Source organism: Schistocerca piceifrons, chromosome 9 (assembly GCF_021461385.2).
Source record: "Schistocerca piceifrons isolate TAMUIC-IGC-003096 chromosome 9, iqSchPice1.1, whole genome shotgun sequence".
NCBI classification, from domain to species: Eukaryota; Metazoa; Arthropoda; class Insecta; order Orthoptera; family Acrididae; genus Schistocerca; species Schistocerca piceifrons.
The window spans coordinates 118,378,094-118,405,596 of NC_060146.1; the positions used below are offsets into that span (position 1 = coordinate 118,378,094).

General features: G+C 40.3%; 1 protein-coding gene across 1 annotated transcript in view; it reads right to left on the reverse strand.

Moving 5' to 3' along the window:
• LOC124717004 (centrosomal protein of 164 kDa) overlaps window positions 1-27,503 on the reverse strand; it is a 630,067-nt gene that overhangs the window by 41,829 nt on the left and 560,735 nt on the right. The window contains exon 20 of the mRNA XM_047243631.1: window positions 4,647-5,039. Within this exon, the coding sequence (XP_047099587.1) occupies window positions 4,647-5,039 (393 nt within the window). The remainder of the gene's footprint in view (window positions 1-4,646; window positions 5,040-27,503) is intronic.

Consider the following 27,503-nt stretch of genomic DNA (forward strand, 5'->3'; position numbering starts at 1 on the left):
CTGTAGGACCAATTTAATTTGCTATCAGTCCGTACACTCAAGAATTTATCAACAGTCCATTTTCTGTATTTGTTGTTCCCTACATTTTGCCATATCACATATCAGTAGAACCCCATGATGTAACAATGTTGGTAACAAAATGGCAAGTTACCATCCATTGCTGATAGCAGTTGTGCAGGGTCCGGCAGATCTAATAGAGCATGCCTGCTGAGCACACCTTCGGCAGCTGTGTACTTTGGAAGCCCTCTGCCACCGCAATATAGGATCACCACAGACAGGTGCTCAGTCCACTGGCATTTGGAGTCATTTCATTTCAGAACATTATGCAGAAGCTGCCTACTTGCTGCTCCAACTCCATCGCTGTTGCTGTTGTGATAGCTGGACTCCATTTCTTATTGCATCATTTGTAATCAGTCTTTATATGTTTGGAGAAATACAAATTAAGTAAATCTTCTGTTTCCTGTGTTAACCTATTCACTAATTGTGATGACTGTGCCCCCTCTGGATGAAACTGGAATTCCATTACTGTTTGTAATTGGTATCAATTGCTTCCAATCTGTTGTATAGCATTTAATCCATATTCTCTCAATTCTACTTCAGCAAATGAATTTTGTTCTATTTAGCTGAATTTATTGGTTGACACGGTTGAAGGGCTTTGACACATCACACAGAACTCCGACTGGTGGCAGTTTCTTGTTAATAGATTGCGGAACTTGATCAGTGAAGGAGAAAATAGCATTATTTATAAAATGATTGGGCTCTATGCACCACTGTGAGCTATGCTGAGCATATATTCTCGTAACCAGTAGCTTCTGGGCAGTAGCACATCCATGGAGGTTGATTCCTCTGTCACCAATTTCTGGTTATTATGTGATTCTCAAGATCTATATCAGTCAGTTTTCTGTGCGTACTTAGGCAGAAGTAAGGTTTAAGGATTCTGTAACATATCTGTTTCTCTATTTGAAAAAAAAGAAACACGGAATTATCCAATTAGATCTTGACAAAACTTTAAAGTGATACTTTAAATATTCAGAAATGTAGAATTACATACTCCATAAAATGCAAAATATTCATTGATGGAAAAAGTCACAACACCAAAAAATAATTAATGCAGGGTAATGAAATTTCCGGGATACATTTGTGTAGGTAACATATTTAAGTGATTAACACTGCAAGATCACAGGTTAATGTAAGCGCAAGATAAGCAACTGAAAATGTGAAATGGTACTACATTAATAACTGGTGTAACAGCCAGAATGTTGAATATGAGCATTCAGACATGCATGCATTGTCGTTGTACAGGTGGTGGATGTCAGTTTGTGGGATGGAGTTCCATACCTGTTGCACGTGGTCGGTCAGTATAGGGGCAGTTAATGCTGTTAGTGGATGATGCTGGAGTTGTCGTCCAATGATGCCCCGTCTGTGCTCAATTGGAGACAGATCTGATGGTTAATCAGGCCTAGGCAGCATATCAACATTCTGTAGAGCATGTTGGGTTATATTAGCATTATGTGGGAAAACATTATCCAGTTGGAAAATGCCCCTTGGAATGCTGTTCATCAATGGCAGCACAACAGGTTGAATCACCACCCTGACATAGAGTTTTGCAGTCTGGGTACGTGGGATAGCAATGAGAGTGCTCCTGCTGTCATGTAAGATCATACCACAGATAATGACCCCCCAGTGTAGGTTCAGTGTGTCTAGCATGCAGACAATTTTGTTGCAGGTCCTCCACTGGCCTCCTTCTAACCAACTCTTGGTCCTCACTGGTTTCAAGGCAGAACCATCTTTCATCAGAAAACATAACAGACCTCCACCCTGCCCTCCAACAAGCTCTCACTTGACACCACTGAAGTCGCAAACTGAGGTGGTTTGGGGTCAGTGGAATGCACACTACTAGGCATCTGGCTCAGAGCTGCCCTTGGGGCTACCAATTTGCAACAGTTCATTGTGTCACTGTGGTGCCAGCTGCTGCTCAGACTGCTGCAGCAAATACAGTAAAATACACGAGAGCCATATATTGAGCACTATGGTTTACCCTCTCGGCAGTGCCTCATGGTCATCCAGAGTCCAATCTTTTTGTGATTGTAAATTCTCGTGTCCGTCGCTGCCAGCTATCGTGTACGGTGGTTACATTCCTGCCAAGTCTTTCTGCAATATTGCAGAAGGAACATCCAGCTTCTTGTGGTCCTATTACATGACCTCTTTCAAAATCAATGAGGTGTTGACACTGGTGTCTTTGCCACCTTAAAGACAGTCTTAACTAATATCAACTTGCCGTGACAAATCTCACATGTTCACGACCATTACAGCGTGCATTTAAAGCAAACCTGATTTGCATCCTCATAGTGGTGCTCCTACCACCACTCTTACACGACAATGCAAAATTTGAATAAACGTCATCTTTTAGATATAGGAACAAGCCTATTAACTTTTGTTCATGTTGCAGAATTCCTCCTTGGTGTTGTGATTTTTTTCTGTCATTGTGGCTGATCACAGCTGCAAAATGCTTGAAGACAGACACTGAGTATTGAGTGAAACCCTGCAAAGAAGTTCCGAGAATTGGAATTAAGTGGGGAGTCTAGAGCCCTCTACATATCATTCTAGTAGGGACCGAGAAGATGAGATTAGACTAATTAGAGGCACACACAGATATTCAAGCAGTCATTCTTCCTGCACCCCATATGTCAGTGGAACTGACAGAAACTCTAATACCATATATGCCCAAGTATAAGATGAGGCGTCTTCCCAAATAGATCATTTGAAAAATACAAGGCCACTGAACCCACATCTTCTCCTTGTTTCCCGTGGTACAAGCCTACAGTGGCAATGAGATGACACAAAAACTGGCAACGAGTATAATGCAGTGCAGATTTTTGCTTGCTTCTCTTGTGTTTTAGCTTGCAGGGGTAGACTTTAAGTCACAGACAGGCACAGCAAAAAGACTGCTATACCTTTTAACTTTCAGTCTAAAGGCCATACATTCTGCATCTGTGAGTTGTGCTTGTGTGAATGTGTGTGTGTTTTCTACTTCAGAAGAAGGTCTTTTGGCCAAAAACTAAGCTGCATAGCAGTCTTTGTTGTGCCTGTCTGCGACTGAATGTCTCGTATATTTGGTAAGGTAATATTATTGTTATTACATGCTGAACTTTCCATTGTTTAAATGTTGCCTACTTTTAGCCCACTATACTGGACAGTAATTTGTGCTGTAATACAGTACGTTTTACTTAAGGAGAAGCCATTCCAGCATCAACAAGGTTCACAGCTGCAACATGATGGATGTCATTCTTCTGAGTTCTTAAAAGGTTGTGTACTTACAAAGCTGATAAAACAATTGAAGTTTTGCATTGGGTTGGAGATGACTCATCACACATTCATGAAGCTGGTAAAACAATTGAAGTTTTGCATTGGGGCAGAGATGAAAAACACACCAGCAAAATAATAGTAACATATCAGTGGATGCACTTATTTTTTAAATATAAATTTAATTCATGTTCTGGCAACTCCAGACTTACCGCTCCATTCCTTAAACTGATGACAAACTACATCCTCACTCACAATTATCTCTCGACTGAGAGGAAGATACACAGAAAAAGATGTAATGGTCAGAGGTAATAGTGTGCCACACTCACAGGCCATCTTGTTTATGCCCCCTTCCCCATAGAAGAAGCCTTCTTAGTCATCAAAGATCCTAAAAACCCTCATCTGGTTCAGGTTGATCATTGACACCAATATGATTTGGACTTCAAAGCCTGACAATGTTGTCGTTTCTTCACAGCCGGGACATCTTTTGTGCTTCCTGTCTTATCTTATCATCTTTAGCTTAATATGCCATTTTCTCAGACATCTATCTTCACCTCTCAATAGATCTCTACAAAACTCCATCCACATCAAAACCACCAACTGCTACTGATGTATCTACTTTGATAACTGCCATACCTCAAAAAGAGTCCCCTGTCCCATCCTGAATTACGCGTGTGAGATTTTGCAAGGTAAATAGATGAATTGCCCAGGCCATATCCTCATATATTGCCAACACTCCAACCAGTCTTTCTAAGAAACCCTTAACCCCCCCCCCCCCCCCCTTATTTCCCAGTATCACCTCAGACCTCAGACTGCAAAAGCTGAACCATTTCTTCTACATCGGCATCAGTTACCTTCCGTCATGTGCTGGAAAGGAGACTACCCTTTTGTAATCCTTCCTGCTTCTCCCAAAGAGATACTTGCAGCTCCCCCAATATATAAAAAAAGCCTGATTTGTGTGCTGCTCCAGCTTCCACCTCCTTTACACTTTGGCAACATGAGAAATATCCAGATGCATCAGCTTTGTTGTGCATCTGCCAAGAACATACTTTCCAGCCCTGTCTGTGGTGTCAGAGGGGATGCAGTTGTGACACATACCAACTCCATTGTAATGTCTGAGCAGATTTTATTTGGAAATGACCACCTATTTGTCATTCACATGGACTAGTGACTACCATTAAATGATGACCATTATTCGGTTGACCGCTCACTCGCAGGGCATTGAACACAACATGAGTAACTTCAATGCCAAGTTCACGACTCTTGCCATGTGAATAGGAGGTGGGGGGGGGGGGGGGGGGGGAAGGAGGGGGAAGTATGTAACATGGAATGAAATATCATACCTGTGTCAGAGAAAGGGTAGCGCAGGTATGTGTCTGTGTGGCTAGCAGCTGGGAACTGGTCTTCGAGGTCTTCAAGGGTCCGCAGCTGGCGGCGCAAGTTTTCAACAGGCGAACAGCTTCTGCCACAATCACCATTGATCTCACCATCAATGTCGACGTCAATAGAGTGTGCTATATTGTTGTTGTTGTTGGCAGCGTTATTGTTAGTTGTTCGCGCTGTCGGGGTGCTGTGGTGTCGACTGAACAGCTGTCGCCGCCGCCGAGTGCTGTTATTGTTGGTGTTGGAGTTGGTGTTGTTGCCAGCTGTATTGTTGATGTTGTTGTTGTTGTTGCTGCTCCCATTGGTGCCTCCTTTATTGATGTCATTTGTGTTGTGTGCATCTCTCGCCTCACCTGCAAACATAGAAGCAGTATGGAGAGATTAAACAATTTTATAATATATTTAAGCTCTATCAGTCACTCTGCAAAGTGAAACAAGTCATGCTATTTGTTTTTGTATCAGTATTATAAAATAGCCCTCACATTACACTGGGAAACAATGGTTTATAGAAGCTTGAAAGCATAAAGTATGACAAGGTAATGTAACAAAGCAAAGCAAGCATGTATCTCATCCACATATCATTTGTAATTTGCTTCAGGCTGTATAAAAAGGCATAAAACCATAGTAATAATGTAACAAAACAGCCAAACTTTAACTAATATCTTAACAAAGCTCTTTTGTCTATAAGTATGTTTATTATCAATGTAATAATGCCATTAATATGTAGCAATGTCACTGTTGTGAGCAGGAATTGGCAATGCAGGCTAACAAAGGTCTTCTTCATATACTTAAGTCACTCTACAACAAAATTCAGAGACTGTACTTTGACATATGTACTATCTGCTTAATATTAGTTGTACAAGAATATGTAGTTGTGACAAATGAAAATTTACTTTTGTATAAATATGGTTATCATATGCAGCAAGCAAAATCGTAGATGTCTGAGCCTTTCAAATAAAACATTATTGTTTGGAGTAGTCATTTTCTGTTATTGTTATGACTGTGAAACTTTATGAATTTCATCTCCATCTGAGGAGTGATTGCTACATTTATACTTGTGAAACTATATGGATACTGTTTTGCATCAAACTGAACAAACAGTATTCATAGCTTTCATATTCAACACTTATTCTCCAGAAACTGAGAATGACCGTACGAATATGCTACATATTATATTGGTAGCATATGAGCTCCAAAAGTTTCTAGAGTAGGGCAAGAAAGGTTTTTATTAAATGAAGGGACAAGTGAAGTGAAGCAGGGATTGGCACACTGGACCAAAAAGGGATTGGCACACTGGACCAAAATTTTGAGGAAGAGAGATTCAAATCAAAATACAGCTATCAGGTTTCATGTTTTTTTTACCATTTCCCTAAAGTACTTCAAGTGAATGCTTCCTTCAGAAAGACCCACCAAGTTGATTGATTGATAGTGCATCAGCCTCAGATGACACTTTCTGTACACAACCATCCAGATTGCTGTCTCCCTTAGTGTGTACATTCTTGAGGTGTGAGTTTTTCAAGGGCGAAGGTTACAACTTCCAATTTCCACCAGTCTCATCAGAATTGGGGAACAGAATTCCACAGTCATCCAAAATACCTCACCAGACCTACCTATTGCAGTTGTCAGAGGAAGAATCTACTATGTGGATATCCAGCATATGACAGTAGAGAATGGCTTTGAGGATGGCGCGAAAACTTGAACTTCCCTCTTTGACGCAATGTATGTATGCTAAAGAAAATAACGTTTATTTAAATCATTCACTACTTTGTAATTACTTGCTGCTGCTGTAATTTCTTAACCGACTGACTTCACTACAAAAAGGTGTACATTATTATAGTATTAAAATCTTAAATTCATCGACAAATAACATCAAAGGTCTATGCAATAACAGTGCATTATTTAAAAATAAAATAAAAAATGTATTTACTTGATAATTTTTGTATTCCTTATATGATTTTGTAACAGAGATGTGTAGAACCCCCCCTTTTTTTTTACCTACACCTACACAAACACATACACACACACACACACACACACACACATATATATAAAAAGAAAGATGATGAAACTTACCAAACAAAAGCGCTGGCAGGTCGATAGACACACAGATAAACACAAACATACACACAAAATTCTAGCTTTCGCAACCAATGGTTGCCTCGTCAGGAAAGAGGGAAGGAGAAGGAAAGACAAAAGGATATGGGTTTTAAGGGAGAGGGTAAGGAGTCATTCCAATCCCGGGAGCGGAAAGACTTACCTTAGGGGGAAAAAAGGACAGGTATACATATATATATATATATATATATATATATATATATATATATATATATATATATATATATATATAGACACACACACACACACACACACACACACACACACACACACACACACACACACACATATATTTCTACAGCTAAATTGTGTCAGCTGATACACAATGCTCCATTGCTCTAGTTTGAAAAAGGATTTGTCCAAAAGCTAGCAAGCTTTCAGTTTTGTTTATGTGCCTGTTGACAACTCAATGCCTCCACAGTTCCATGAACTGTTACCTTTGCTTCTAAATTATTTCCATTCTGCCATAACTTTCCAGTACTATATTTTGATTATTTATTTGCCATTCATTGTTGTACAACACTTGATAATCCTTGTACTATATGTTTTCTGATGTCTTTTCCTTATGCTTCTGATTTCATTCTTGTTATTTTAGTTAGTTACTTTGTCTGCATCTGTTTTTTTTTTTTTTCTTTCCCTGACAGCCCTTGTTACATTTCCTATATTATTTGTTTTTATATATTTCTTTTTGAGCCATAGATCTTAATGTCTAAAACAATATAAAAGGACTGATGGAATATGTGCATAAATAAAAAATAAATAAATAAAAACATAAAGAGAGAGAACTGTAATGATGTACTTAAAAAATTAATTTTATTTAAATGAAGGAAATAGTGGTTCATACAGTTGTGGAATTTGTTTAAGTGGAAATATTGTGCAGGGACTACTTTTGAACAAAACTGCAATTGGAAGCATGGGCATTCAAAGCACTGTTTAGCCATCCATAATTATGTTTTCCATGGTCTCCCTTATCTGCCTAAGGCAGACATCACAGTAATTTTCTTGAAAGAAACATAGCCAGTTTCCTTGTGCAATCTGATCTTGTGCTCAATCTCTAATGACTTTTTATCAGTGGGATGCTAAAACTTGATTTTCCTTCTTTCAATAATTATGTCATTATTTGTCATGCATACCACTACATGCTACACATTTCTGTATGCATTTCAGAATAATGATTTTTTTTTTTTTTTTTTTTTTTTTTTTTTTTGCATTGCTTAAGGAAATTGTTTTGTGGAAGTATCACACTCTCATGGATATTTCACATTACAATGGAGTAAAAGCTTCTATTTGCTCATGTCTTTGAAACTGGTGGATCCTCAATGGCATAGAAAACCCCAGTCCAGAACTCATGATTGAAATTACATTCCTGAGTATGTGGTATGGCCCACTTTCTGAGAGCAAAGTGGTGAATGAACAGCATTCTTACCTTACAGCAGTCTACATCTACATGTACACCAATACTCTGCAAACCACCATGAAGTGTGTGACAGAGATACTTCCCATTTAACCAGTCATTAAGGTTTGATCTCATTTCATTCAAATTTGGAGCACAGGAAAATTGACTGGTTAAATGGCTCTGTGGGTGTTGCAATTATTCTAATTTTGTCGTCATGGGAAATGTAGGGGGCTGTACTACATTCCTAAATTCCTCACTTAAACCTGGTTTTTGAATTTTTGTATGTAAGTTTTGAGTATCTGCCAGTTCAGTTTCTTCATCATCTCAGAAACACACTCCTATGGATCAAACAAACCTGTGACCATTTATGCTGCCCTTTTCTGCATACACTGAATGTCTGATGTTTATACTATTTGGTACGGGTCTGACATAACTGAGAAATACTGTGGGATGGGTCACGCAAGTGTTTTGTAAGTAATGTCCTTTATAGACTGACTGCTTTTTTCTAGTTTCCCACCAGTGAACTGAAGTATGTTATCTACCTTATCTATGACTGAGATTATGTGATCATTCCACTTCATATCCCTACAAATTGTTACACTCAGGTATTTGTATGAGTTGAGCATTTCCAACAGTTACTTGGTGATATTGTAATCATAAGACACAACATTTTTCTTCATTTTGTGAAGAGCACAGTTTTCCAAACATTTCAAGGAAGTTGCCAATCTTTGCACTAATTTGAAATCGTATCAAAATCTGACTGAATATCTGCACAGAATTTTTCAGATAGTACTTCATAGATAAATGCATTACATGTGGGAAGTCTGAGATTACCATTAATATTGTTTGCCAGGTCATCGATATGCCAGTGACCTTGCCACATTGGTAAAATTGGTTCCCATCTGATCACTGAAGTTATGCACTGTTAAGCTTGGCTAACACTTGCAGTGCACTGTTGGCAGGGAGGGGGGGGGGGGTGCATTCAGCCGTTATGAGGCCAGTTGAGAAGCTACTTGACTGAGAAGTAGTCAAGAAGTAGTGGCTCTGGTCATGAAAACTGACAATGGCTGGGAGAGCAGTGTGCTGCCCATATGCCCCTCCATATCCGCAGCCAGTGACACCTACTGGCTGAGGATGACACAGGAGTCAATCAATACTGGTGGACATTTGAGAACCATTTGGATGAAGTTCAGTTTTAGGTCATTAATGTACAACAAGAACAGAATGGGTCCCAACACAATTCGCTTGGGCACACCAAATATTCATTCTACATCGTCGATGAATTCCCATCTGAGGTTACATGCCGCATGCTTTCTATCAAGAAATCCTCGATCCACTCACAAATTTTATTAGGTAATCCATACAATTGTACTTTCAATAATAAGTATAGTTGTGGCACTGATTCAATTTTTTTCCGAAAGTCAAGAAATATTGCATCTACTGACTGCCTCAGTGCATGACTTTCAGGATGTCAAGTGAGAAAAGTGTAAGTCGGGTTTCAAATGACTTATGTTTTTGGAATCCTTGCTCCTTGGGATAGGAGGAGGTCATTCTGTTTAAGATACCTCACTTCATCTGAGCTCATAATTTGTTCTAAATCCTACAACACTGGGAGGCATATGTCCACTGGATACTTTATTCACAAGAAATGAGACACTAAAAATAGTAGATGAGATTTGATCTTTGGGCAGCAAAATAATTTACAGTTGCTGAAGTAGAGGATATAAAATGCAGACTAGGTATAGCACCAAAAGCATTTCTGAAAAAGGAGGAATTTGTTAACATCTAATATAAATTTAAGTGTTAGGAAGTCTTTTCTGAATATATTTGTCTGGAGTGTAGTCTTGTATGGATATGAAATGTGGATGATAAGCAGTTCACAGAAGAAGAGAACAGAAGCTTTTGAAATATGATTCTAGAGAAGAATTCTGAAGATTAGAGCAAATGAGCAATGAAAAGGCACTGAGTCGAACCACGGAAAAAGAAATTTATGATGCAACTTGACAAAAGAAGGGATCAGTTGGCAGGACACATCAAAACTCATTGAGTATCAACAGTTTGATATTGGAGGGAAGTGTAGGGGGCAAAAATCATAAAGGGAGACCAAGGTTTGAATTCAATAAGGACATGTGGGTCGCAAGAGCTATGCAGAGGTGAAGAGGCTTGCACAGAATAGATTACCTTGGAGAGCTGCATCAATCCAGACTTCACACTTAAGGCCACATCAAGAACAACAACAACAATGAAATGGAAAAGTATTAATAATGAGTTACATTTTAATTAATGTTTTCTTGGAGCATACATTTCATTACTACTAACCATCTTGCAAATGCAGGATTTGCATTTTTCTGACACTGGAATTGGTCCTCTCCCTGTGTTCTCATCATTGCACTCCTAGGCCCAGAACAGTATAGACTATCCCTTCCCTACCTCATCAATGATGACAGACAGGATTGTGTGTATAATAATCAGCTGTGCAGAGAGCTCCAGGTCACTGCTGTTGGGCTGGCTGGTATCCCAGAATTTCACAATTTCCAATGGAAAGGATTTTGAACAGCAAAATATGGGCAACCACATTTCATTGAAAACACTGTATCATTCATTGTCATCCTCAGAAACACAGTGTAAAGCTTGTCAAAATGGGAGGTACTTCACCCACTCTGTCATCATGTGTAACCACACTCCCCTCACTTCATCTTTCCTATCGCCATTTCTCCATTGGTGACCTGCCTTTCATTCTGACAGGCAAGATACCAGAGATACAGGAAAACATACTGTGATTCCAGAATAAATGTTTCAAGCTGCAGCAGAGTGTGTGCTGGCGGATTAGAAGTGTGTATTGGTCTGGAATTTTAACCAGGAACCTTCTACTCATGGGCAAATGCTCTAACTGTCTCAGATATGCAGCCACAATTCACAGCTTTACTTCTGCCACTGCATCTGTCCTGCTTTCCAAACTTTGCATAATCTCTTTTGCTTATCGTGTTGGACTAGCACTGATGAAATGATAGCTCAGTTGGTAACAGGATTCTCCGCAAAAAGCAAGATACCAGGTTTGAGTCTCAGTCTGGCATACAGTTTTAATCATTTATAAAGTTTTGAAACAGTGAACACTCTGCTGAAGAGTCAAAATTTCTTTTGCAAATAATCCCCCAGGCTGACTAAACCATGTCTCCACAATATCATTTCTTCCACAAGTGCTAGTGCTGCAAGATAGACAGTTTGTGCACCTTGCTAAGATTGGAAGGTGCAAGATGAGGTACTGGTATTAGGTGGTGAGTCACAGTAGGTAACTCAGTGATAGAGCATTTGATCCAAAAGGCCAGGTTCTGGGTTCAAGCCACTGTCTGGCACACAGTTGATGATATCAGTATTTTTTCCTCCCCTTGTTTCCTTTAATATTCTGTAACTGTAGCTTATATCTATACCTATATCCATGGGGAAATTTGGGAAAACAAATTAAAGTTCAGGCAGCAGAAACAAAACCCGTAAGGTCTGCCAACAACATTGTATTTCTGTCAGAAATGGAAAAGGACTTGTAAAATCAGTTACAATGTTTATTATTTAAGTAACAAACAAGCCAAAAATATGCTTTAACATAGTTTATTTAATTCAAAGCATAATGGTGTTTGGATTTATTACAAATCCATCTTCTGATGGTTCTTAAATCTTTCCTTGCTATACTTCTGGGCCCATGTTTTGTACTCAGTACTGGATTTGTGCAGTGTTGGATACTTCTATGTGATGAACTTTTTCTATGTTTGTATTTTACACTTTAAAATTAAAATTAACTCATCATAACACAAATATAGGATGAATTCATCACACCGAAAATATGCAGCACTGCACTAAATCAGTAATGAGTACAAAAGGAACCCCCAGCAGGAAAGCAAGGAAAGATGCGAGAACCGTCTGAAGATGAGCTGAAATAAATGTGAAACTGGTAACGGTATGAGTTTAATAATCTGGTTGCTGTTACATTATAGCCTTATAATTATATTACAGTCATGGTTCTCAACATGCCAACTTTTGATAAGACAGCTTGTAAGATCAGCTGAATGGAATGAACAGTATTTTGAAAAGAGGTTGTAAAATATTGTTAATGAAGTACAGTCAAGTTAAATCAGGTAATGCTGAGGGAACTAAAACTCATATACAAGTTTTGCTATTTGGGAAAAAGCAACTTACAATGACTGAAGTAGAGAGGATATAAAATTCAGTCTGGCAATAGGAAGAAAAGATATTCTGAACAAGAATTTGTTCACATCAAATACAAATTTCAGTGTTTTCTGAATGTCTCTGTCCTTATAATGAAATGAATCATGGGTGATAAGCAGTACAAGTAAATAAGAGAGTAGAAACTTCCTAAATTAGGCTGCAGAAAGGTGAAGATTAGATGAGTAGGCCAGATAACCGATGAAGAGGTACTGTATCTTGTCAGGGTGGAAAGAGCTTTTGCACAGCTTGAATAAGAGGTAGGGCAGATTGGTAGGATACATCCTGAGGCAACAAGGAACAGTGAATTTATAAAGGATGAAAGTACGGGCAGTAAAAATTACAGAGGGAGAGCAAGGCCTGAATGGTGTAATCACATTCAGATGGATGTAGGATGCAATGGTTGTGGAGAGATGAAGAGATTTGCACACAAGTGATAGTGTGGAGAGATGCATTAAACTGGCCTTTGAAATGAAGACTACAAGAAGACAACAGATTCAGGTGAGATCTTGCACTCTTTTCCTTCTTATACATCTCTATACTTTTCCCATTATTATTGTTTTTGTAGCTGTATTTTGTTCTCCTAAGCTCCAGATCACCTCAGGACTTGTTTTTGAATTTCTAGCTATCGGTTGGGCCACATCAGATTTGATTCTGAAGTCAGTGCCTCGAACAGAAAATCAATTGCCAGAATGGTGCTTTAAGTTTAAGGATTTACCTTGGCGATCAACACAAATAGGACTATGCCAGGCAACGCTGCAGTCTTGAACACAGACTATCACCACGAGGTGCAGATCTGAAGGAGAGGGGGAGGGGGGGGGGTGCGGACACTTCTCATGGGGGCTCACAGCTCAAGTCACCGCTTCCCCCCAAAACACATTGCAGTAGAAGTATGTACACTTTTACGCATGAGGTGTGTGAGAAAACTAATGGGACTCACAACACTGTGAGCAATCTGGGCATGCTGTGTTGCTCTATCTGTGTAGACCTGTGTGTTCATCCCTTCCAGTTGCTCAGTTCGAGTTTCAGTTCCCTACAGTCATGATGTGATTTTTGAGAGCATCATCAGTGAAGTTGTACTTTTGTTGCGGGTTACAAAAATGGAACAGCAGAATTTAGAGCAACTTTATGCAATCAGTTTTGTGTTAAACTCATAGAATCCGTGAGTGTGACCTTTCAGTAGGTTAAATGGGCCTATGGGGACTTATCGAGACTGCCAAGTTTCTCTCTGGCACAAATCATTTTTGAAAGGCTGAGAATACATTGAAGATGAACCTCATTCAGGTAAACCTTCAACTTCAAAGACTGACTAAAATGTAAAATTTACACATGCTCTTATGAGGTCAGACTGATGTTTAACAATAAGATGATGAGTGATCTGTTAAACTTAAATACTTTCCTCATATATCAAATTTTGGCCGCATTTTTGCACCTGCAAAAGGTTTGTGCCAAAATGGTGCTGAAAAACCTCACAACAGAGCAGAAAGACAATTGAAAGAATGTGTGCATTGATCTTCTTGAGAGGACTGACAAAGACCACGAATGGTTCAGTCATGTGATCACAGGTGATGAATCGTGGATTTTTTACTACGATCCTGTGGCAAAGCTTGAAAGCATGGAGGCACACTGAGATATCTCCTCGAATGTAAAAAGCTTCAATGAGCAAATCAAAAATCAAAACAATCCCGATTTGCTTTTTCAACAGTAGCAGTATCGTGAATAAAGAACTTGTTCCTCAGGGACAAACTGTCAAGCAAATGTTTTACAAATATGTACTCAAAAGGCTCAGGAAAAGGGTGGATTGGGTGAGACTGGACATTGCAGAAGGGGATTCTGCAATAGGACAACACCCCATGTCACACAACCACTTCAATCACGGAATTTTTTACCTCAAAAAGCATTCCTGTTGTTCAACAGCCCCCCTGTTCACCTGCTCTGCATCCTTGTGACATTTTTCTTTTTCTGCAGTTGAAAAATGTGTTAAAAAGGCATCAATTTGGGACTCTGGAGCACATTTAAAGAATATGATCAGCATGTTGAAGACCCTACCAGTTGAAGACTTTCAGCACTGCTACCAAGACTGGAAACAACAACTCTGCTGGTGCATAGCTGCCAAAGGGAACTACTTTGAAGGGGACAATATTGTTGTTTGGGGGGAAAAAAAAGATCAGTCTCATTACTTTTCTCACACACCTATTATATCAATTTCCAAATTTCATATCTAACATATGGAGAATAAATAACACAAACACGCACACAAATTTCAAGCTTTTGCAACCCAAGGTTGCTTCATCAGGAAAGAGGGAAGGAGAGGGAAAGACAAAAGGATGTGGGTTTTAAGGGAGAGGGTGAGGAGTCATTCCAATCCTGGGAGTGGAAAGATTTCCCTTAAGGGGAAAAAAGGACAGGTATACACTTGCACACACACACACACACACACACACACATATCCATCCACACATATACATACACAGGCAGACATATGTAAATGCATTTACATATGTCTGCCTGTGTCTGTATATGTGCGGATGGATATGTGTGTGAGTGCAAATGTATACCTGTCCTTTTTTCCCCTTAAGGGAAGTCTTTCCACTCCCGGGATTGGAATGACTCCTTTCCCTCTATCTTAAAACCCACATCCTTTTGTCTTTCCCTCTCCTTCCCTCTTTCCTGATGAAGCAACCTTGGGTTGCGAAAGCTTGAAATTTGTGTGTGTGTTTGTGTTTTTTATTGTCTCCTATCAACATACCAATGCTTTCATTTGGTAAGTTACAGCATCTTTGTTTTTAGATATATTTTTCCCACTTGGAATGTTTCCCTCTATTATATTCATATAGAGAATAAAGAAACACAAAACCTAAAGGTCACAAAAATGGCAAGGAGTTCTATAAACAGTAAGATACACATAACACGGGATATTTTTCAAGGTATACATTCCCATGCCGACTCTTCTTGCATCAACAACAAATACACATTGTTTGTGAGTAGACAGGTAGAACTGACAAACCACAGGAAATTGAGTAATGAAAAACGTAAGAGAAAGCAGTCCACTAAGAAACACTAACTTCCTGAAAGTAGGTAGAAACAACTATAAGAAATAGTTATCTCTCTCTGGTAAAGCTATAGTCTGCATGCTTGTGTTTACAGTTTGTAGGCCTAAGTAAAAATATTGGTAACAGTGAGTCCATGTTTTGATTTTATTTTGTGTAAATTATGGCACTGTTAAAGCTGTGAGAGTCCATTATTATTATTATAGTTCTTAAATTAATTGTGTGAGACTTGTCCTTCTTAAATTTTTGGTTTAGTGCTTTTCATGTGCTATATTACTCAAATTTCTAGAATGCTATGCTACAGTGTTGTACAAAGTACTGGTGTAAACAAACTGTTATTATTATCATTATTAAACTGTTATTATTATTACATTAAAACATTTTCTAAATTTTATTGTTTTTATAATTGTAGGCATCTGTGGCCTGGTAAAATTGTGGGTGATGGCAAGTATTTGCCAGTGGAGGCTGGAGGTGTGAGGAAAACAGTACAAGATGTACTCCCCCCCACCCTTTCCTAACAAGCAAATCCTTGTTCTGCACCTGATCCATGCCAGCTGGTTGTCTGTTATATGAGTTCTCATGGATTCACTAAAGCACATACAGTAAATATCCTCATAACTCCTTCCATATTCTTGACCAGCTGAGCTAGTGCTCAGCCTCTTAATAATCCATGAACAATGGAGTAACACAGTATTATGAAAAGGGTCATTGCTACTCACCACACAGAAGAAGTGTTGAGTTACAGACAGCCACAATGAAAAGACTGCTTAACATTTAAGCTTTTGGACAAAAAAAGTATTTCTTTGGAAATAGAAAACACACACACATACATATTCGCACCAGTGGCCAGAGACCATGACCATGTGTGTGTGAGTTGTGCCTTTGTGAATGTATGCATGTTTCTATTTCCAAATGCTGAAAAGGTGAACAGTGTTTCCATTGTGGCTTCTGCAACTCAACACTTCCTCTGTCTGGTGAGTGGCAATACATCCTTTTCCTAATATTTTTCTAATAATCTTCACTTTGATAAGATGTTATAATCGAACTTTCCTCCCTTTCGTATCAATTGTTTGTTGCTCAACTGAGTGCTGACATAAAAAAAATACTTACAAAATCAAAATTATTTAGTGTTTCTAATTTTCATTTATTATGAAATAAACCTGATCAGTCAACTGAGTAATTAAATATCAATGTAAAAGTGATAATGTCATTTGCAGAACAGTAATGAAGTGTAACATACACATGCAATCAATACACAGCAAACATAATTAATAATGTCACCTTGTGAACGTGTATTTAAAAAAAATAGATAAATAAATAAATAAATAAAAAGGAGTGATTCCTGGAAATCTAGTTCGATTTTCTGAGATGATGTAGGATATTCATGTACTATACATCAATCATCCACTGATGAGTGGTTTCCTTTCCTTATTTTTGTTTGTTGCTTCCATCCTTGAATCTTCATTATAAGGAATAAACAAATAAATAAGGAATAAGTGTGTTCATAACCCACATATCAGCACAAAAAACAGATGGGATGAGGGAGAACCCATTTCATCCAGCTGGAATGGGCATGCTCTGCAGCTCTGAATTGGATATACTTAGAGCACTTGCGAATTTACAGTTAAATCATATTGGTAGTAATGAGATGAACATTTTGGTGATATAGACAAACCAGTGTTCAGGATGACACCTTGAGTGTAAGACAGTTACAAACAGGGGCTGTGCTTCCATGCAATGAATACAGATTATTGTATCTGTACCAGACATTATAACAAAGTGGCCCTGCCATCTCAGTGACATCTCTGAGTTTCCCATTTTATATGAAAGGTTTTCATTTCAAGGGAACATCTACTCTTTTCATTGTTTTGGCTCCACTAGATGTGTCCAAGTAGCATGCAGATGAATGCTGGCTGAATTAGTAGCCGTAACATTGCTTGTTTTATTTTATGTCATAATGAAGTTACATAGTGAAAAAGAATTTAACTGAACTGCACTGCCAATGCAAATAATATTATCTTTTCACCATAAAGACGACTCGTTGAGTTACAGACAGGCACAAGATAAAAGTCTTTTACACATTATAGCTTTCAGCCATAGCCTTCTTCAGAAAAGAAAACACAAACACATATTCACACAAGCAGGTATACTTCATGCACACATTACTGCTACCTCCATCCAGAATGCAAGTGTCACACTGAATGAAAGCGGTAATCTGGAGTGGTCAGGGAAGGGGGAGGGATATCAGGATACAAGAGAGGGGGAGTGAGGGATGGAAGATTGGTGTCTGACAGAATGTGCAGGGACTAGATGGCAACATGACAAGGCTACTAGGTGCAGCATTGGGAGGTTGTGGGGGAGAAGGTTTCTAGGAGCAGAAAAGGAGAGGAACAGAGAAAGGGAAAAGTCCAGTGTATGCACTGGCAGAGGTTGATACACGATGAGAATGAGGGGACATGAGTAGGAAGGAGGACAGAGGGGCCACAGTGTGGGGACAGTAGGTTACCATCGGTTGTGGCCAGGATAGTTTCGGGAACAGAGAATGTGTTGTAAGGATAACTTCCATCTGTGCAGTTCAGGAAAGATGGAAGTGGAGGGGAGGATTCAGATAGCCCAGGTTGTGAAGCAGCCACTGAAATCAAGAATTTTATGTTCAGCTGGATGTTGTGCCACAGGGCGATACATTTTTCTCTTGTCCACAGCGTACTGGTGCCATTCATCCTGGTGGGCAGCTGGTTGGTAGTCATATTAATATAAAAATCTGTGCAATGACTGCAGCAGAGCTGGTATGTGACATGACTGCTTTAACAGGTAGCCTAGCCTATGATGGGGAATGATAAGTCTGGGGAAGGATAAGCCTGTGACAGGAGTGGAATAGAAAGTGCTGGTTGGTTGGATTGGGCAGGTCTTGCATCTGGGTCTTCCACAGGGATGGAGCAGGATGTTGTGGAGATTGGGTGGATGATGGGACACCACTTTAGGAGGGGTGGCAAGGATCTTGGGTAGATGTCTTTAATTTCAGGGCATGATGATAGATAATCAAAGCCCTGATGAAGGGTGTGGTTCAGTTGTTGCACGTCAGGGTGGTATTGGGTGCTAAGGGATTGCTTATTTGTGGCTGATGCTTGGGTGGAGGAATGACTGGGGGTTTGCGGAGAAATCTGTTTGTGGTCAAGGTCTGGAGGCGTGCCTGTCTACAAAGGCCTTTGTGAGGCCTTCAGCATATTGTGCAAGAGAGTTCTCGTCACAGCAGATGCATAGTACATGGGTGGCTGTGGTGTATAGGAGGGATTTTATGGTGTGGAAGGGCTGGAAATTGTTAAATGCAGTTATTGTTGGTGGTTGGTGGGCTTAACATGGACAGAGGTGTGGGTGGAGCCACCAGGGAGGAGGAGCTCAATGTCCAGGAAAGCAGCACGCTGGTTTGAGGAGGACCAGGTGAAGTGGTTGGGAGTGGAGATGTTGAGGTTGTGAAGGAATGGGGATAGGGTGTCTTCACCCTGAGTCCAGATAATGGAGATATCAATGAACTTGAATCAGACCAGGAGTTAAAGGTTTTGGGAAGCTAGGAAGATTTCCTCTAGGCGGCCCGTAAACAAATTGGAATAGGAGGGTGCCATGCGGGTGCCACAGCTGTGCTGCAGAATTGTTTGTATACCTTTCTTTCAAAGGAGAAATAGTTGTGCATGTGAATAATGTTAGTATGGTGTATAAGAAATGAGATAGTGGGTTTGGAGTATGAAGGATGTTGGAAGAGGTAGCATTCAGTGGCAGCAAGACCATGGGTATGAGGGAAGCTGGTCTATAGGGAGGCGGGCATCAACAGTGATGGTTCAAATGGCTCTGAGCACTATGGGACTTAACTGCTGAGGTCATCAGTCACCTAGAACTTAGAACTACTTAAACATAACTAACCTAAGGACATGACACACATCCATGCCCGAGGCAGGATTCGAACCTGCGACCGTAGCGCTCACGCGGTTCCAGACTGACGCGCCTAGAACCACACGGCCACACCGGCCGGCTCAACAGTGATGAATAGGGATCCAGAAGGTAGAGGGTTGAAGGTGGTGGAAAGTCACTGAAGAAAGTAGTTGGTATCTTTGACATTGGAGGCTAGATTTTGGGCAGTTGGTTGGAGGTGTTAAGTCAGCAATGTCCAAATTTATTTCATATGTTGGGTGTATTAGGTACCGTAGAGGTGATGAGGGAGATGGACTCAGGTGGGAGGTTCCGGGAAGGGCATACGGATTTCAGTAGGGATAGGAGGCTATGTTGGACTTTTGGGATGGGATCATTCTGGCAGAGGAGGAGTCAGACAATTGGCAGAGGCCTTCCTTCAAGTAGTCACTGCACTGGTCATCCTTTCTTCTATTGAAAGGTTAGTGCTCTTGGGACAGGACCTGTGAAGCCACATTGGATGTAAGGAATTCCTGGAATGTGACCTGGGTGTGGTTAGGTGGGAGAGGGAGAGGACCATGGTCAGATAGGGATATGAACTGGGAGAGGTTGGGTTCAATGTTGGAGTTAGATTGACTTTGGTTGGAGGGGTTGGTGGCAAAGGAATGTTTCCATTGCAGGGATTGAGAGAAGTAGAGTAGGTCTTTGACAAGCCCAGCAATGTTAAACGTGGATTTAGGGCTTAAGGTGAGGACTTGGATAGGACTGAAACTCCTGTAAGGTTGAGGATTTTGGAGGAAAGATGAACAACAGTGTTACGGAAGTGTTTTGACTCTGGATTTAGTGGAGCGTTGGTAGGGAGTTTCGGGGAATGTGGCAAGTTGGAAAGGTTGGCTAGGCACGATCTGAGGGATTGATGTGGAGGAATATTGTGGGTAGGATAGGGATTGGATAGTGGTGCCCCAAGGCAGCAACAGGATGTCAGCAGGATGGATAATTTATGGATGTGGTGTCTGGAATACTCTTACAGGTGCTGGAGAGCAAGGGATTCAATTTCAGAGATGTGATGAATCTAGAAGGAATGGCACAGTAGCAGCATCTTGTGGAAGGAGCAGAGGTGGTTCTAGGATGCCTTTATCATGGAGATGTCTTTCTGCAGTACCAGGTTTGTGAGAGAAAGGGACTGGCAGAAACTGAAAACGTGATGGTCATTGTGAAAGGAGGGATGGGATCCAGAGAAAGGAATTTTTAAGGTTAGGCTGTTGGCTGGGGGTGGGGGTGGGGGGTTGTTCAACGGTTTAGGCAGTGTTTAAGGAACAGGATGTGTAATGGGGTTTTACCCAGGTAAAGGGATGCTATTCCAAAATGAATAAGGGAGCATTGGTCCAAGGTGGGAGGGATGGCATTGGTGAATCAAGAAATGGTTTGTGAAATGGGCAAATGAAGGTATTAGGTGGTTGTGACGGGAAATAGATAACAGAATAAGATTTTTAAAAATATGCGCAGACAAGCAAAAACACATGAAAAGATAAAAAAAATACCCTAAAATATGCACAGAATGGGTGGGGTATGGGAGTATGTGCTTGTTGAGATATGGGAAGGAGGAGAAGGGGAGAGGGGATTGTTAGATCAAGGTTCACAAGTTCAGTTGACAAAGATAGATGTGGAAAATAACTTGCAAAAATGTTTGAGAATGTGGGACAAAATATGACAGGAATAATTATAATTATCAGCAGGAAGAATGTGGGGCACAAGATTCTGCATCAACAATCTGCACAGTCAGGTAGCCACGTGTTGTGCGCAGATGAGATCATTGATACAGGGTGGTTTGGAGGTAGGATATGTGCAGTTTGTAAAGTGATACTGATATTCCAAGCTAGACTTTCCATTGTTGGATTTAGAATTATCTTTTGTTAAGTTCTGCACTCTCATGGTGAATTTTGGCTAGCCATAGTTGACTTGTCTCCATTAGTGATTTATAACATTACTCCCTTGGTTTTGTACAATACTATCTCACAGATTTTTCTTTTGTTCAGAGCAGATCATGTGCACCTTTCATTTGCTGAGGAGTTTGGTGAATAATCTTGCTTTACCTTTCACTAGTTTTTGTTGAAACAGACATACTATTTATCTACAGCTGAGTGGATTCCTTGGCCTCATTTGTTCTGTGTTGTTAGCATGCTGGAACCTAAGTTACTCTACTGTGTACAAATGTCTAGACAGCATTTTAGATGTGTATAACAGGACTGTGATCAAATAACAGCGTGATAATAATAAGAAAAGGATAGACAGCTACTCACCAGATAGAGGAGCTGTGAGTAACAGACAGGCGTAACCAAAATACTGCTATACTTTGGAGTTTTGGTCAACAGCTCTTATTCTAACGTACAAAATACACACATACATTGACACAAGCACAACTCTCATAAGAAGTCTGTTCAAAAAATTTCAGGACTTGTAATTTCACGCCAATGGTGTGCTGGAGCGAAATGCAGTAGGCATCCCTCCACATGCATGTGTTCAATGTGTAACTGTCATAAGTTTCATTGTTGTATGTCTGTTAGTTATTGTTCAGTGCTGTATTGAGTAGAATATTGTGTCAAACATTTTGCGAATTTTGAGATGGCAGAGTTAGAGGAACAACACTTCTGCATTAAATTTTGTGTGAAGAAAGCCTTTACAGAGACACAACGAATGATGCAGTAAGCCTACAGTGACGGGTGCTTAAGCTGTACTGGGAGTTATGCTTGGTTCACATGGTTTAAAAATGGCTGGACAGTAGTTAAAGATTACCCTTGCTCAGGACATCCTTCAATGTCTACCAGCGATGCTCACGTCAGAAATGTCAATGAAATTCTGGGTACCAATCAAAGACTGACTGTCTGGAAGATTGCAGAAGAATGTAACATTACAGCTGGATAATTTCATGAAATCCTGACACAGCTTCTTGGTTGTCCCACGGCTCATGAGCTGAGACCAGAAAGACCTCCATCTCACAATCTGCGAAGAGCTTTTGGATCGCACAAATGAGAACGATATGTTCCTTAAGAGGATCATAACTGGTGATGAGATGTGGGTCAACAGTTATGATGTTGAGACCAGGACTCAATCTTCACAGTGGGTCAGGGAAGGTTCTCCAAGACGAAATAAAGGCTCTTCAGGTCAGGTCAAATGTCAAACTGATGCTGATAGCTTTCTTTGACTTTGAAGGATTAGTTCATCATGAATTTGTGCCACAGGGACAAACTGTGAATCAATAGCACTATTGGGACATGTTGTGATGCGTGCAACAAAACAAGAGAGGGAAATGGCCTGAAATGTGGAGGCAATTCATGGCTCTTGCATCACGATAATGCACCAGCATTATCATCCCTGTTGGTGCGTGACTATTGCATGAAAAACAAAATCACTGTGCTGCCTCATCCTCCATATTATCCTGACCTGACCCCTGCAGACTTTTATTTATTCCCAAAGTTGAAAACCGCATTGAAAGGACAAAGGTTTGCAATGATAGATGACATAAAAGAAAATTCACAGATGGTGCTCTGCATGGTTCAGCAAAAGGCATACCAAGACCGTTTCCAGAAGTGTAAATGACACTGTGAAATGGAAATGGTTTTGGGAGCAGTGTATCAGTAGTGGAAGACAGACCACACACAATAAATAAAGTGCAAGCACAGAAAAATTTTGAGGACAAAGTTCCAAAATTTTTTGAACAGACTTCATACACATGATCACCATTCTAGCCATGAGGCCTGCCTCAGTGGTCATGTGTATGTTACTTGTGCTTGCGTGAATGTGCGTGTGCGTTTTCTGCTTTAGAAGAAGACCTTCGGCCAAAAACTCAAAGATATAACAGTCTTTTTGTTGTGCCTGTCTGTGACTCAACATCTCCTCTATATGGTGAGTAGCAATCTATCCTTTTCAAAATATTGTTGTTTTTCATCCTGGATTTTCCAATGTTCAAATGACATTACGGGCAGGCAAGTAACATTGTCTCAGCTGAAAGATCAACAAATTACTCTGATGTAATTCATGGAATGATGTTCTGTCCTACTGTGCAGTGGCATACAGCAGGCTAACAGATGAGTGCATATGACTTGCCATTATGCCTTGTAGTGTTCACTCAAGATGAACGAAGTCAGGCATAAGTAAACTGGACAAAAAAAGTAGTTATTCCCGGGAGACATCAAGAAAACATAGTGTTAGGATGTACTGGTATCTGCGCAACTTCCTATGTGCACTAGGGGCATGTAGGCATCGCACGAAGAAGCAAGGGGGCACATGCACTGGTGCAAAGACACGTAAGCCTCTTATTTGTGCACACGAGCCACCGTGCGCAGACATCGCCTTGTCCCAGATGGGGAGACACATGCACCAGTCATGCACCTGTCTGCTTTTTGCTCCTTGCAGTGCTTTGTTTCACAATGTCCCACTGTTAAAAGATTCAGGGTTTCACAAGCATTCTAATGTTCCTTTGCATTAGCACTTTGGCTGTATGGCCTAATGAGAAACATATGGAATTTGAGCAATATTATTGTGGATTTCCTCTTTTCTGACTGATGAATTCCATAAATTATAAAGACAGAGTGAAACTAAATAACTGTCTACATTTTCTCGCAAGAAAAGCCTGGAAACAACAAAGGCAAATTTAAACAAAATAAAAAGCTTTTGTTCCTACTTTCCATGAATACATGTTGTAAAAGAGGAGTGGTTCTGTTGCCCTCAATGTACTGAAGCCATGTTGATTCCTTTACAAACTGCTTTGATGCACAAACAATTTTCTTCAAGCAAATAAAAGAACACAGAAATCTCTAGTAGAAATGCACATATGTAAAGTACAGAGTATTAATAACTAAAGTTCCAGTTTCAAAACACTGTAGGAAGAGAACCACAGCTCAGAATGACATCACATGTGAACTACATATTGTTGACACAGGGGTTAACATAATGGGAAAAAGAACTGACCAATAGATGGTGCTGTAAGTGTCAGAATATGCACACCAAGAGACATGCAGCGCGCATCTGTTCCTCAGTTTGCATCCAAGGTGGCCTACACGAGTGTCCTCACAAAGGACTGCAATGCTGCTGGTAAGGCTCTTTTACAAGGATGGTGACTCTGCACCAGTAGCCCAGCAGAATTTCTGGACACTCAAAGGTATGAAAGAAGGCATTAGTCTGATAAGGGTATACAGAAAATTACTACAAAATTCAAAAAGGTGGGTTCTTTTGAAGTGCAGTGTGGCAGAGGGAGCAAAGCAGTAGTTGATCCAACACCTGTTGAAGATGTGGCCACAGCATTGCAGAAGGAGTCAAGCAGTGCTGTGCAAACATACAGTGCAGAGGGAATTGCCCAATGCTGGACATACCTGAAAGTGAGGAGGATAAAATTGTACAAAATATCTTGCATTCTACCCTTACAAAGTCACCCGTGTTCAGGAGTTGCTTCCTGCTGACGTGTCAGCAAGACAAACGTTTGCTCAGGAATTTCTTACTTGCATGGAAGCAGACCACGAAAGGCCACAAAACATTCTGTGGACAAAGCCCATTTCCATCTCCATGGACATATCAATAAGCAAAATTGCTGAATATGGGCAATGAAAATTTGCACGCACATCAACCAGTTCCACTTAGTACTACAACAGTGACTCTGTGGTGTGGGTTGACATCATCATTTATCGTAGGGTCTTATTTCTTCAAGGAGATTAGTCCTGGGGGGTCCTGTTACCTGTACCATCACTGTTAAATGCTATGAGAGTCTTTTGTGCACCATTGCCATTCCAACCCTTCAGCAGTGTGGACGTGTGGGTAGGACCACTTTTATGCGAGGTAGCACTCTTTGACACATTGTGCAGCCAGTGAAGTGGCTGCAGTAGATGTACTTTGGAAATACTAGAATTATTAGCCATCATTTCTGTACAGTCTGGCCGCCAGATAGCTGATTTTAATCCATGTGATTTCTGGCTGTGAAGTTACTCGTAAAAGATGTCATATTTAGTGCTCCAATTATGAACATACGAGGGTGATTTGAAAAGTTCTCAGAATGGAATAGAAAAAAAGTACTTACGTCACTGAAACTTTTTTTTTTATTTTTCAATGTAGTCTCCTTGTAGATTAATGCACTTGGTCCAACGATGTTCCAGTGCCTTGATCCCATCGCAAAAACGAGTTTCCTCCAGGCCTGCAAAATAGTTGTGGACTCCGGCTATCAATTTTTCGTTTGAAGTGAATTTTCATACACCAAGAAAAATTTTCAGTTTTGGGAAGAGATGGAAGTCTGACAGAGCCATATCATGTGAATAAGGTAGGTGTGGCAACAATTCATACCTTAGTTCATGTAATTTTGCCATGGCGATGGTATGTATTTTGATCCAGCACCAAGAATCACGGTACCCAACTTGCAGATAATTTTTTCATTTCTAATTCTTCAGTTAAAATGGGATACACCCTTTCGGATGACATCTGGCAAGTGTGAGCAATTTCACGCACTTTCAATCAGCGATCCTCTGTGACCATTTTGTGCACTTTTGCAATGATTTCAGGAGTAGTGGCACATCTTGACCTACCACTGCGCGGATCGTCATCTAAGCTCTCCTGACCAAATTTAAATTGTTTTGTCCACTTGGCAATAGTTGAATATGAAGGAGCAGAGTCCCTCAGAGTATGCCCATGAGTATGCCCATGAATGCCCTTTGCCTTCATACCTTTCTTTCCAAAGTACTTAATCACTGCTCGAATCTTGATTTTTTCCATCTTCACAAATCACTACACAAGACCAACAAGAGAGCCACGTCACCACCACAGCTCTCTTCCGAGAGCACTGACGTGGCACCTGTTTTCAGGCAACAGTCAATGAATAACACGTGAACAACTTGTTGCACTAGTGCTGACCTCTCGTTGTGATTTCGAGAACTTTTCTAACAACCCTCATAGCTCAACTGAAGGCATGCATTGCACAACGCATTCTGAACATGATCCCTTAGATATTCAATCTGTTGTGAAATGGGGTGTTTCTCAATTTCAAATTGTGGTAGAAAACAGTGTACACCATATTCAACGTCTTGCGCAAGTCTCATGACAATTGAAAACCAATTGCGTTTTGCTTTTAATGATGTTTTTGGCTCGAGGAGAATTGAAAACTGATGTAATTTTGCTTTTTATGCAGTTTTTCACCTCAGACCAATTAAAAATCAATTTTTCCCATGTGATGTGGTACAATCTTGCCAGGGTGGATGGGCTTACCTAAATAACAGTGTCACAACTGTTGACTGCTGAATTTATGCTGTCATGCACAGTGAAAAACACAGATCGCGTAATGTGCAACTCAAACCATCTGTCATTTGTAGCTGACCCTAATTTATATTAAGATCCCTCTAGTGATATCTATTGGAAAAATTATTGTTAAATTCATTTTTATATGAATGCACGGTGTCCGAAAGAACAGACACCTAGCAAAATCTGCAACACTGATACATATTACGTAAATTGAAAGTGGAGGGTGGAGGAGGAAAGGGAAATGAAGGAACTAATTATATCAGCTCCTTTGGGACTTAATGCAGAATCAGCAACAGTTGAAAATATGTGCCAGACTGGGACTCGAATGCAAACTGAGTCATCTCAATGGCCATTGAATTTGCAACTATCAGTGTGGGTGCACAAAACAACTTTCAACCTCTGGGGTGAATCTAGAATTAGTGAGCACAGAGGACATGGACGGGGACTGTGGACAGAGAGCACATGGTGGGAATGTGGGTTGGCTGGGGAGTGTGCAGAGATAGTCCATGCATTTGCAATAAATGCTGTGTTCAGATGTCGCAGTGGTTAATACGCTGCCTAATAAGAAGAGATCCCAGGTTCAAGTCCTGTTCCAGCACACATTTACAGTCATTGCCACTGATTCTGCATAAAGTCCCGACATAGCTGATATAATTAGTTCCTTCCTTTCTCCTCACCCCCCACCCTCAATCTACATAATATGTATCAGAGCTGTGGATTTTGTGCGGTGCCTGTTCTTTCGAACATGTCAACCATGCATTCATCTAAGTGCTTCGCCCTGATGGACAATGAATCCGCAACCTCCAATGCAGTTGCACAAATAAGTTCAACCTTCAGGAGGAATCTAGAATTAGCGAGCATGACCG